Below are 13,827 nucleotides of genomic sequence, written 5' to 3'. Positions count from 1 at the left end.
TGGTTAAGATTAGATTAATATGTAGCATTTTATAAATGGCTACATATGACTAATATTGCTTGTTATAAGTCTGTTATATAAGAGCCAGTTTGATCCCATTTTTTTCGTTGCCGTCTTCACTACAATTTACATTTAATCCTTGTATTATATTTTATCTGAAATTCTCTTCCTCTAACCTATTGTGTATTATTTATCTCAGAGACCTCATTCCCTATTCCTCTGTGGTGACTGAAGCAAGTTTTTAAAAAATTAATTGCATTTGTGAATAGATTTGGGTCATTTCTGGTAACATGAGCTTATCCACACAAAGAACTAATTTAATTCAGTATTCGGGAAGTAAGAAAGTGTTGTTTTTATCCACTTTCCATTCGCTTTATTTTTGCGTTATTGCTGTTTGGAAGAAGCGTCATCTGAAAAACATCCCGCATTTGCAGAGGTTTTTTTACTGTTAAAATCCCGTTTCTGAGTGTGATTCGTCTAGTGTGATAAGATCTTAAGAAAGCCAGTGATAGAGTCATCTCACGGACACCATAAGATGGAAATGACTGGAAGACCCACAATAACAACAACAATAGCAACAACAAAACTTGCACCTACTTATACTATAACTGCTCATTGCTGTGTCCCAGGGCCAGCACCAAGAACAAAACATCACTCCCCACATATCCCATCCCAGACAAGCTGACAACCCTCCTCTCTGTCTTATTCATCTCCTCCATTTCTATTCCAACCCTCTGATCCCTTTAGCATCCTCCACCAGTCTGAGAACTCAAGACTTCTGTCTGCCAGTCTTTAACATGTGCCCCAAATTAATCTAGGGAGGGGAGGTGGAATTTAATTCAGCAGATGTCACAGCCAGGAAGAGCACAAAAAGGCCTGGATGGAGGAAGGGATCAAAAGCCAATGGGAGAGATAATCCCTCTTCCCCACCCCATAAATCACCTTCATCCTAAAAGCCATCTCTTTCTCTGCTAAAGTAAGCAGGCATCAGAAAGACTGCAGTGGGTGACACGGGCGCTGGACGAGGGCACACATTGCTGAATGCCATGCAGAATACCCTTGGACCGGCGTGCATCTTCCTGCGCAAAGGCATTGCTGAGAAACATGGGGTATGGGCCATCTTGGAGTCAAAGGGGTGAGGATGGTCCAATGGGGCAGAGCAAAAGTGTTGGAATTTGGAAGCACAGAGGATAGAATTTTGCACAAGGGAGATTAATCAAAAGTGGATTGTGGCAACCAGGCTTTACTCTAGGGAGGATGTTTGCTGGCGAGAATGCTACGGAAATAAGTCCTGAGTCTAGGCTGTGGGAAGAAGAGGAAGGCTGTGTGTTAAATTGGGAAGTAAAAGGGAAAAAAAATCCCTGACTTCTCTTCAGAGATACATATCTAGAGGCTTAGACTCAGTGCATTGGTGTTGTTTTCTACAGTGCTGAAGCCATTTGGAAGTTTGTTGTTGTTGTTAAAATATATCATCATCATCATCATCATCATCATCATCACCACCACCACCACCACCACCACCACCACCACCATCATCATCATCTTATAGCCTGCCTTTCTCCCAATATAGGGATTCAAGGCGATACTTGTTCTGTGGGCTTGTTTCCATTTTCATATCTGGCAAATAGGATTTTTTTTTTTAATTCCAAAATTTTTGAGTCAGAAAAGTGACACAGTGGGGTGATTGAAAGTGATAGATGCCTCGCAGAAAACCATGTCTCTCTCACGACAGTGGTTTTGTTCTAGGAAAAATTCAATTCACATGGATCTGATTGCTCTCAAAGTCTATCAGAGAAAGATCCATGCCTTTTGGATCCCTGTAGTGGGCTTTCTGGAATAGGTTGGCTCCTTGAGTCTCCCTTGTTTTTCCCTCCCCAAAGCATATGCTGTCCATTCCACTCTGTCCTGAACCTCATAGCCAGCAGATACCTCTGTTATTTTCATTCCCTTGTTTATAGACTCACCTCCTATTGTACTTGCTTGGAGTTTTGAGGAAAGGTCACTTTCAGCAGTCATGTCTGTGGGTTGCTGGGTCAGGAAGCAGGCTGGAATGGTTTTGGCCTTCTTGTCCCCAGCCTTCTGTGCTACACATTTTCTCTTTCTGTATCTGTTGGTTTGCATTGCTGGATTTTAAGGATCGATAGCCCTTTTGTTTTCCCTCTCACTGTGATTGCTTGATCTAGTTTGTCCTTCTCTGCACCTCTAAATATTGAGCTGTCAACAAATGGAGCATCACTGCATTTCTGACAGTTCAATGCAATGATTTTGACCGGCCCCGGGGAAGAGAGAGGCTTTGTTTGTTTAAGAGTTGAGTTCAGTTGGTCTAATAGAATGATGGCTTAGGAATTACAACATCTCTAAATTCTGGATTTCTCCAACTCTGGAGAAAGGATAAATTTTTACAGGGTGGGTTGGAGTTGGAGTCTTCCAACGTGCATGTGTTGCAATGAATGTCTCTGCCTCTCATTTACAGGAGCGGGAACTTGGTGCAGATGAAATTGAAGGTAAGTATGTGGGCCAGTGTGTGTGTGTTTGTGTGAATATGCAAATTATAGTTTCTGGGTGATCCTTATTATAAGGAATGCCCCCCATTTGAAGGCCAGAAAGTGTGTCCCTTATAGGACTGATAGGCAACCCTCTCTATAAGGGATGCCCTGAATTTGAGAGTTAGAAAGCTTTTCCTTCTAGGGGGGCATTCACACTCATTTTTTTTGTCTCGAGGAGATGCAGATTGCTGCGTTGATACATATTGGGTTTGTTGTTTCCATTTTTGTTTTGGGTTCGTGAATCTCTTCGAGACATTGAGGATTTTCAGACTTGCCTCCAATCACTGTACAATCGCCCTCCAAAAGCAGCTGAAAGGGAAAAGCAGGCTGTGTGTGTGAAGGGCTGGAGCGCTCATTAATCGCTCTGGAAATGAAGCTCCTTGCTAGCGTTCTTCAATAGTTGCAAGAAGCAGGGAAGCAAGCAGATTTCTTCACCCCCCCCCCCCACTGAACACAAAAGCAGCGTCAAGAGAAACCCTTTGTGATAGAGATTAGGTTCATTCATTGGAGATTCCTCCATCTTGCTTAATACACTTTGCATTATTTACTTATTTTTCATACTTTACCACCTTCCTGATGACAATGACTGCAATTCTAATGCCAAATCAGAGCTCCGTGAGGCTTTTGAGGAGTTTGACAAGGACAAAGATGGATATATCAGCTGTAAAGATTTGGGCAACCTCATGAGAACGATGGGGTACATGCCGACAGAGATGGAACTCATAGAGCTATCGCAGCAGATCAATATGAACCGTAAGTGCCTCCTGTCTGAGAACTGAGCATTTTGGGGTGGGGAAACCTGTGGTCCTCCAGATGTTGGATGCATCAAACTTTCATCAGCCATGGCTAGCATGGACATTGGTTTAGGATGGTGCAATTTGTAGTTCAGCTACATGGAAAAGGCTACCAGTTCTCTGCTTATCACCTAGATGAAAAGTAGGACCTTTGTAGCTATTCTCCCCCCCCCTTTTTTTTTTCCCCCTGTAAGTATAATTTCATTCTTTTATTTTCTGAAGGGAAATGGATAAAGGGCAACGACCATGGATGTTTTTGGGATAAACTGGCCTGGGACTTGTTTCCCATCCCAGATGCAAAAAACGAGGTTTGAGTAATAGGAATCAATAAGAGAATTGCCAGTGGGATGGACTAGTTTCACAGAGAGGCAGATTCAAATTGGAAAGCCTTAATGAGTGATTATGTGTCAGCCAATATAGGTCTCTCCAGGATGAACTAGACCTCATTTTGAAGGCATCCTTGAAATTGTCGGGGGAGGTGGCTGATAATTATCAGGGTTGCAACAGAAAGAGAGGGGGAGTTTAATTTTTCCCCACTTCTCCTAAAAATAGGTCCTCTAAAATTACAATATTTTATCACTTTTCCTGCAAATGCAAACAAATGCTATAGCAAAGGAGGAGAAAGTTGCTGTGTGGCTTCTGATAATTATTCCCCACTCCCAGCTGCTCTCATTTTTAAAAATGTGCATGAACGCCAGCCAGGAGTTCAGGGTCAACCCAGTCTTGCATCCTTCCAAGATTGCTAAAATGAGTACCCTGCTTGTTGGGGGCAGTTAGCTTACACTTTGTAAACTGCTTAGGGAGTGCTTAAGTGCACTGATAAGCGGTGTAGAAATGTACTTGCTGTTGCTATTGCTATTTGTTGTTCACACATGCCATTGTTTCGGGATAAAATTGAACTGGCTCCATTCCCTTGAACCATACAGAGCAATTAGAATTTATTCAGAAGCATTCACACAGCTGAAGATGCAGATCGATGCAGATCTTTCAGGAAAACACAGGAAAAACTCTGGTATCAAATAATATGGGTTAAGTGGGGTTTTTTGCTCCTCCCCAAGTGCATTGAGTGCATTCAAGATGTGTGTGAACAATAAGGATTCATTCCAGATTTATCCCAGATTATTTTCATAGTGTGAATGGGGCCTTGGACAATTTCCAATCCTGTTCTACTCCACAGGGTTTTTGGGAGGATAAGATGGAAAGGGTGACAGCCATAATCTCATTAATAAATAAAATAACTGAATAAATGACTTTAGCAATTGTAGTATTTGGGATCTTGACTTATCACGTCACACCTCTGAGCCAAATGTAAGTGTTAACGTTAAGGAACCCAAAGGGAAAGACTTTGCAGAAACTTGGGTTTGTTTTTTTAAATGCTTACTCTTAGCAATTAACCTGACACTTTTCACTACAGTTGGGGGCCGCGTGGATTTTGAGGACTTTGTAGAGATGATGACACCAAAGCTTCTGGCAGAGACAGCGGGCATGATTGGACTTCAGGAGATGAGAGATGCTTTTAAGGAGGTGAGATAGGGTTTGGCAGGTTTCAATGCTGGTACACTCTGCTGTGACACTGGGACACTAGTGGCTGCATGGGGATGCTCAGGGTTGGTGCTGGGCTTGCTTTATGTCCAGCCTTTCCTCTTCAGCTCTGTTTGATCCATTAGATCAGATGTTTTTAGACCAAACTAAAGTCCTATCCTCAGCCCTTCCTTCCATAACATCTTGATATATCATGCAGATCACATCATTTTAATTTGAAGACATTCCATCTTGCCCCCTTTCCTCCCACCTTTTGCCTGTTGACGAGACCTGGTGGTCTTGAAAACTTGCACAGATTTTTGTGCTCTCTTTGTTGGCCTAGTAAAAGATTTATGTTATGTCCAGCATAGCTATGCTGCATTTTAGAAGACTCTTTTTGCTGTTTTTGCTACAACTAAGATGCCAGTTCTGATGAGTGAAAGGTTGGCAGTTTGAGGCCCGAGTGCTGCATGATGGGTTGAGCTCCTGACACTAGTCCCAGCTTCTGCCAGCCTAGCAGTTCAAAAGCATGCAAATGCAAGTAGATAAATAGGTACCACTTTGGTGGGATGGTAACAGCGTTTGGTGTAATGCTGGCCACATGACCACTGAAGCAATCTTCGGACAATGCTGCCTCTTCAGCTTAGTAAAAGAGATGAGCACCACCCTCTACGTTCAGTTACAACTAGACGTTCATGTCAAGCGACTACCTTTATCTTTACCTCACTAAGATTGCTCTAAGTGGGCTCTCTTAGTCTGTTTTCATTTCCAGATATGCCAAAATAAAAATAAGAGGCAATGTTCCTTAGGAATGTACAATACCATTTTCTTTACTGCTGTATTGTACAGATTGTGTTGCAAGTAATCAACTCAGCACTCACAACAGCCACAGCAACCAACCTTCCTCCTCCCTCTCTTTCCTTGGCTGATGCAGCAAGCCTATATCAGGAGCCTTGCCAGAGAGCTGTATAGAATTCCTGGTACACAAACCTGTTACATTACCAAATCCTGGTGTGAATTCTTCAGTTCAGCAGACAGTATCAGCATATGCACAACTAACCACAGAGCATCTGAAATTAGGGGAAGAGTCTTGCATATTGTTCTTTCCCTCTCATTATTTTTATTTCTGAAAGCTACACTCTTGTCAGTGTCACCAAAGATGCTGATGTGGTTGGAAGGTGATCACAACTTCTCTGTGCGTTCCAGCAAGGATGATAACATGTCAAAAGATGCTAGGTCCTCTTAAACGCCCAACCTACCCACTGCTTTGTTTCTCATCTAATCCCATCCACTTGCACCCACACAGAGTAGGAATCTGGAACTTTCAGAGCTTGGAACTAAATTGTTATAAATAACTAGTTACTTGTATTTGATCCCCTTTCTCATTACCTAAGTTGTAATTAAGTTGCATTACAGCTAGGGATAATTTAACTCCTTTTTTTTAGTGGAACTGTCACTTTTAATTGCTTTTATAATGGCAACAATGTGTTTCAGCTGAATGATAGTAAAATATTGCATGGTACAAAGGCTAGCTCATGCTTCTGCCTTCTGCTCTGTTGTGAGTGTGGGACTGATGACAAGCGGAGTGGTATTTTGTAGCACTGGGAGAAATGTTATAGAATTCATATTTGAATCCCATTGTGGGAAGAAGGCAGGATATAAAGCCTTGAAATAAATAAAATAAATGAATATTTGTAGAAGTAGCTAAAAGCAACAATTTTGTTATTTCTGAGAGATGAAATGTATGGTGGCATCGCGACGAGCACTTACAAATGTGTAGGGTAGACTTACACATGGATAACTGTTTAGTGTTCATGCATTCTTGTTTCATAGGCTAGATTTACACATTCATACCTGTTTGGAATTCATGTTTATGACCATGGCATTATTGCCATGATCACAACCTACTTTAACATTGAGGAGCTGCACTGAGCAATGGAAGTCTGTTTGTTGATGACAGGAATGCTGCAGGTTGATGTTTCCAGTGTCGTTCCACCAGTGAGCTGCATTGCAACAATCAGAATCAGGACTCCTATCTCAACTGCTTGCCACATTGCAGCTGACTGATGGAAGGAGCTGGAAACATCATACTACAGAACCCTGATTGCCAGTGGAACAGACCTCCATCGCTTGGTGTGGCTGCAGTTGTTAAGGTAAGTTTAGGGAGTTGGGTCAAGAAAAAATATGTAGTTATACATTTGTAACAACACCTGTAATGTAGGATGTCAGCCAAGATTTGTAACTATAGCCAGGGACATAACTGGGGGAGGGGGTCCTTGGGGTCAAGACTCCCCCTTCCGTTAGACAAAATTAATGGTGCATGCCGCCGCGCCGCTGCACTCAGTCTCCATTATAATGGTGCCACTTAGTCTGGACCTCCCCCCTTCCCAAAATCCTGGCTACGTCCCTGCTATAGCGGTCATTAATGATGTGGAGGTGGGGAGACTTTTAGCTGTAACTATAATGGTCCTTTTGAAGAGTCATATTCCAAACTTTGCTCACCCCAACAACCTTGCTCTTACTTTCCAGTTTGACACAAATGGGGATGGGGAGATCACCTTGGATGAACTGTATCAAGCCATGCAGCGGTTGATGGGGGAGCGCTTGACCCCACGTGAGATTGCTGACGTGGTGAAGGAAGCCGACGTCAATGGAGACGGGACAGTGGATTTTGAGGGTAAGAGGTGATTGGGAAATGTATGGTTTTGGGGTAGAGATTATAGGCTTATGGGGACATAAGGGTGAAGGGTTAAAACATTCAAGGTCTAGGGAGATTTAGAAGCACAGAGTGAAAATATGTAGGCTTAAATGGGTTTTGCTAATAGGTTTAGAGAGTTATTTGATTGCGCTGATTACATGGAAGTTGTAGATTGGGACCAGAGAATAGAGTTTCCCCCCCTTCATCTCCAAGAGATAACTGAGGAGTTAAATTTTCACTTTTAAAGGCTAGCAACATAAATTAGGAATGAAGTTGAATTTTTGTATTGGTTACATTTCTCTAAAAATGTACCAAATGCCTAGTTTCTGAATCAGGACAAGAGTCAGTACAGTTATTCCTCTCGCAATTTACACTGCCATTCTTCAAACAAAAAAAATGTACATGGAATTCTAGATATTAGGGAAAGATGTACCAATTAATAGCTTTACTAATGACAATGTACAAAACAGCATTATAATAATTGCTTGCAAAAAGGGGTATATTGGATAAAATGTGCATACAAGAAGCAATAGTTTTCTTTATATTAGGGAAATTAAAATAAAAATGCAAACATTTTTTGAATGTGAAACAAAGTAGGATGAAATTAAGATGAGAGAAATGAGAAATAGAAACTGTCAAAACTATCTATCCTTAGTAATATGAGAATTAGCAAAAACTTTGAAGAGCTTAATTATAATAATGTGATGCATTCTAGTATTTTGCAGATAAAAACTAGGGACATTGGTATGACACCCTAGTTTACGTCAAAGATCACTACCTTTCCCTTGTTTTCATTACACTGCTGAAGACTGTGCTTAGCTGCCTTTATGTTGTGTTACGGTTGCCAGCTCAGAATCATCCTAGGCCCGAAGAGCTGAGCAAGCTGTATGAATGCGAAGGGACTTGTATTGCTAAATTGTGGTGATTCATTGCCTCCAACATTTCACAGATGAAAACTGGGATTTGTGTGGCCAAGGAACATCAGAGCATGGCCCAGATCATTATTAATAAAATAAAGCTCGACTCAGGCTTGCATCCTTCCGAGGTTTCTAAAATGAGTACCCAGACTGTTGGGGGCAAATTAGCTTACTTGCTAATTAGCTTACTTGCTGTTCACCACTATGATCTTTGGAATAGCGGTATATAAATAAAACAAATTAATTAATTAATTAATTAATGAGGAAGAACAAATAAGCTAGGAGAGGATGCAGTAATTTGGTTTGCCTAAGCCTACTGGGAAGAACAAAATTATAGTCCCTCCTCTCTTCTCTTCCCTGCTGAGTTAGTTGAGTGGAGCTACATTTGCACTTTGAACTCAGTTTTCAGCAACTGAAGTGATTTGAGGACCAAAGGAGAAAGTAGGAGGAGAAACTAAAAGCAGCTGAAAAGGAGCATGCCTGGCAAATTGGGACAGTGGAGGATATAGATGATTTGAGAATCAGGAATTCATAGCAGTTTTATGAGTCCTCTCCCAACCTGCTTGATGGTAAAGTGTATTATTTCATATATTTCAAATGCCGCCCGCTCCCCTTGATTTATAAAATGGCCAGATGGGCCTGCTGCAGTTGGCATCTTGCTTACTTTCCTGCTCATTCTGTTGAGTGGTGCCTTGGACACTGTCCACAAAAACCTGCTCTGACGGTACTACTAATCCAGGTCCAAACCAACTGATGTTGTTTTATGATGTTTGCCTTGCAGAGTTTGTGAGGATGATGTCACGCTGATGGAGTTACCCAGTCCTCTCTACTTTCAAGGACCAAATAACACACTGCGCTTTCAAAAAAATAAATACATGCACAGAATTCAACATCAAATCCCAATTTCAACTGGAGGATGAAGTCAGACCTCAGTTTACAAAAGAGACTGAATGGGGCAAAAGGGTGGGTACATGAGAGATGGGAAGGTGGAGGGAGGGACAAATAACAAGACAGCAAATAACTTGCATTGGAAAAACCATTGTACTGCCAGAAGAGAGCATGGAAAAGTTACTGTTTGGACTCCAACTCCCAGAATCCTCCCCCATCTTATTGTGGCCCTGCTGGCAGTGAGGGGTTTTGGGGAATTAGGTCCAAGGAAAGTAACTTCCCAAGTGATGTGGTCAACATCCTTTATCGCAGCTCAATCCACCCATCCCCACAAGCAGCTTGCTGAATTTTGTGGATGCCTCTCAACCCTACCTCAGAAATCAAACCCAAACACCCTGCAGTAATGTACAATAAAAGTTTCCTCGTGTAGGATTCTCTCAGGATCTGTGTGATGACTTTTCTTGTGGCACTACAACAAACTGGGCTGGGCTGGCGACACTTGCAGAGGTCAGAGAAACAGTTTGACAGCTCAAATCCAACCCTGCCAAAAGCTGCTTATCCACTTTATAATCGCTGCTCCAGAGAACAACATATGGGCAGGAATAAACGGATTAAAAGGAAAACAGGATCCTGAGTAGGAGGAGAATTGGAGTTCGGGATGAGTGGGGTTGAGCACCGGAGAACAGCTGGATTTGATTGCCAGTTTCAGGGAGAAATTTGTGGACCTGGATTGTCCTTAGAGCTGTAGTGGGGGGGGGGGACACTAGAAGATGGAGCTCATGACTATTTTTTGGCTATCCTGGCTCATTCAAAGGATTACTGTCTGCTTGTTTCCATCTCATGACCCTCTGCAGATTAAAAACTGCTGCAGAGTCACTTCTCTCCACCCCACTCCTTGCCCTGACTGGGGGCATGGGGATGGCGTAGGCAGCAGTGGCTGAGAAGCCAGAAGGGCACCAAGGATGTGCCAAGGTCATTCCCAGACATATGGGTTCGGTTCTGCTCCAGGGCTGATATCCTTTCTTATTCTGCCATAAACAGATTCTGGACCAGTGCCTGGATTACAGAGGAGTAGGATGAGGAAAAATAATTATGGGGTCAAGCCATTGTATTCCCTGTTACCATGCATGGTTGTGAGAGTTGAACAGTTAAGAAAGTGGTTAGGAAGAAATTCAATTTGAGATGTGGTGCTGGAGAAGAGTGCTGACAATTCCATGGACAGCCAAGAAGACAAATAAATGGGTCCTAGAACAGACCAAGGCAGAAATCCCTCTGGAAGCCAAGATGACTAGACTGTTGTATTTTCATGCACAGGGTTGCCATAGATCAAGATCAACTCGGGGGTGGTTAGCAACAAACAACTCTCCAAAACCCATCTCCCAGTTTCATTCACACTGTGCCACTGTGCCATCCCTCATAGCCTCACTCACCCCTCCAAAATACCCACAGAGGAGGTCATAAACAGTAAGGGGGCAGTTCAACGTTCATCACACTATTGATCCCCAGTTCTCTTTACAGAGAAAGCCAAGACATAGCAGCTTGCTGGCCACCACTCCCATAAAATCCCATTTGCCTTGTCTAGCGCCTCTAGCAATTTTTGGCAGGCCGTCTGGCTTTAATCCAGTTATTCCTTCCTGTACGTGTCCGAGTACAGCTCAATAATATGCAAACTGCATAAGCCTATTATATAAAGCCCCAGCTACTCCCCCCGCCACCTTGCTGGCTGATCTGCTTGCATGGGAAAGCACAAACCCAGTTAAAAATCCAAGGGCTCTTCCAAAAACCCAAATATAGCACTTTATTGCTATGCATACACTATGGAATCCTGGAATTTGTTATCTATTTCAGCCCTACAGCAGAGAAGACACAAGGAGCTACCTCTTACTGATAATTAATATATTTCAATTAATCTCATCCCCATCCTATAAACTGATAAAATAATACCCATTAGTCAGATTTTATGGGAAAGTACTAATTGCCATTACAGGGAGTGCAAAGATGTCAGAATTTATTAAATTTTCCACCAATTCCTTCTGCCCCATGACTTACCACCTTGGACCATTATCATTTAGGATATGAAATGGACAACAGATGGGCTGTATGGGACCTTCAACTATTTGTACTGCCCTCAAGCTCTTCCAGATACTCTTTGCTGAAATGGCAATATTACTGTTCAAGAAAAGATAACTGGTGCTCCTGGAAGCATCCAGGAGCCATGATTTTGGTGTAACGTAAGGTGCAAAGCTCTGCTTTGATGCAGGGAAGTTGAGTTTGTCTGCAGTCTTTCAAAAGTAGAAGCAAATTTCCAGCTACTTCTGGTTTAGGGAAAATGCAAGAAAACATATGTATTTAGAGGAACATGTGGCCCCCAACAAGTCTCCAAGGGCTGCATCCACACTGCAGAATAATCCAGGTTGACAGACATCACTTTAACAACTATAGATTAATGCTAAGGGATTTGGGGAATTGTAGTTTGTTATGGCACCAAAGCTCTCTGACAGCGAAGGCTACATGTCTCACAAAACTACAATTCACAGAGTTCCAAAACAATGAGCCATGGTAGTTAAAGTAGTGTCAAACTGGATTATTTCTGCAGTGTGAATGCAGCCAAGGAGAGCATAATTGGCCTCTGATCCCACCAAAGTTGTTTAACTTTCTTTAAAAATGAAAACAAAGATGAACACACATTATGGGACTGTATATCCCACTTATTGAACAATTGGTGTAACAAGGGGGATTTTCTCTCAATTGTTTGTGGCCTTTGTCAAAAACAACAACAACAAAGGGCTCAGTACATGGCATTCTTCAATTGTTACTAAAGTTTCCTTGAATAGGGACAGTCCTACCACTAGGTAAAATGAGACCACCAACTCCGGTTACAAATTTTGGGTGTCATGAAAGGGCAAGAAATTGTTATTTATCTATTATGGTGTTGCTATAGTTGTGCTGCCAGGAATGGGAAGAAGTGCTTATGGGATTTTCTGTTTCATAAGCTAAAAATAACTTGTCTGGCGGTGGAGGCTATGTATCTCTTGACTCAGCTGGGGCAGGGCACTGTTTGCTGTTCAGGCAGCAAAATGTCTTCAGCTGGCCTTAGCTCATATCACAAACCCAAGACCAGTCCCAGCCCCACAGTTCTTTGGGAGCATGGACATTTTACAAACTGGGAAATGTGTACAGGTATTTCTCAGTAAATGAGCCAATGTGTAGTGATTCTGAGTGAAGACCAGGGTTCGAATTCTGACTCAGCCATGTAAACTGACTGACTTTGGGCAAGTCATTGCCTCATAGGACAGCAATGGCAAACCCCCTCTAAAGAAACTTGCCAAGAAACCTCTGTGATAGGTTCATCTTAGGGTTGCCATAAGTAGGAAACAACGTGACAGCACACAACAACAACAATAGCAGAGCAGTGAATGAATTAGAAGTGTTCCTGGGTTTTACTTCTTTAACTGACATTTTGGTACCAGAGGTAGAAATAACATGAAAAGAGGAAGAGCTTCTATACCACAAAAACAAACCATAAGTCGGAAAGGGACAACAGCAACAGACTATTTTAAAGCTCCTTAAAAGCTTAAACTTTAAAAGCTTCTTCCAAAATCCATTGGGGGAAGTTAAACAGCCTCCACTTTTCTTCTGATTTCCATTTTGGTGGCAAAACATACTGGTCTATGATTTTATAACATGTCAAGGTAGCTGGTGAGCAGGCTAATCTGCTTTCTTCTTTTCTTGCTGTTTTGCTCTTTGCACATGTTCAAGTAAGTGATTCTGGAGACAGCTGTTGTACTGTTGTACTTTACACAGTGACAGTCGGATTACTGAGAGTAGAATCCCATTCTTTCCTAGATCAAACTTTATTGCATTGTTTATTGCACACACACTGCTGCAACTCAGCCCTGAGAATCTGTCTTTCTCAAGCCCTCTTTCACCATCTTCCCAATGCCAATGTTGCAACAAACCTTCCTACTAGACAGAAAAGAAGAAAAGTGGGGCTGTGCTGGGCTGTCATAAAAATATTTTGCAAAGGAGAACTTCTTTGTTAGAGGCTTTGTTAACTGAGGTATGCCTGTATGCAGAAAAGCTTATTCATTCTGGCTGAGACCTCTCCAAATTTTAGGGAGTTGTGGAACCATAATAAATAAATGGCACAAACTAGTAAGGCACCACTTCCATAATTTATTGAATGCTTAAAATTACCAGCAAATGTACCATGTGAAAATACTGATTAATTGACAGCACAGCAAGAGAGAAGACTCCAAACAAAATCTAACTCAGGAGTTTATCACACTGGGGCTGATTTCAGCATTAAAGAGAGATTAAAGCACATTTAAAGCTTTAAAGGATGAAGTTCACAGTTTGGGAGTGCTCCATGACTCATCTCTACAGTTGTCATCTCATATGGAGGCGGTGGCCAGGAGTGCTTGGTACCAACTTCGATTGATATGCCAACTGTGCCCCTACCT

The 13,827-nt window shown here is 42.1% G+C and overlaps 1 protein-coding gene across 1 annotated transcript; it reads left to right on the top strand.

The window, feature by feature from the left end:
* The first annotated feature begins 996 nt into the window (after positions 1-996).
* CABP5 (calcium binding protein 5) lies at positions 997-9,757 on the top strand. Its single transcript, XM_042475903.1, has 6 exons — positions 997-1,109; positions 2,474-2,504; positions 3,156-3,299; positions 4,755-4,864; positions 7,391-7,538; positions 9,258-9,757. The coding sequence occupies exons 1-6, from the start codon at positions 1,047-1,049 to the stop codon at positions 9,281-9,283; spliced, it is 522 nt and encodes a 173-aa protein (XP_042331837.1). The 5' UTR covers positions 997-1,046; the 3' UTR covers positions 9,284-9,757.
* The last annotated feature ends 4,070 nt before the right edge of the window (positions 9,758-13,827 follow it).

This window comes from Sceloporus undulatus, chromosome 6 (assembly GCF_019175285.1).
Source record: "Sceloporus undulatus isolate JIND9_A2432 ecotype Alabama chromosome 6, SceUnd_v1.1, whole genome shotgun sequence".
Taxonomy (NCBI): Eukaryota; Metazoa; Chordata; class Lepidosauria; order Squamata; family Phrynosomatidae; genus Sceloporus; species Sceloporus undulatus.
Note: the sequence above shows the minus strand (reverse complement) of the source record. Positions and strands in the feature narration are given on the sequence as shown.

Coding starts and splice junctions, on each gene's coding strand:
- CABP5 (XM_042475903.1), top strand. CDS start 1,047: ATGCAGAATACCCTTGGACCGGCGTGCATCTTCCTGCGCAAAGGCATT. Junction 2,505..3,155: donor TGGTGCAGATGAAATTGAAG/GTAAGTATGTGG, acceptor ATGCCAAATCAG/AGCTCCGTGAGGCTTTTGAG. Junction 4,865..7,390: donor TGAGAGATGCTTTTAAGGAG/GTGAGATAGGGT, acceptor CTTACTTTCCAG/TTTGACACAAATGGGGATGG.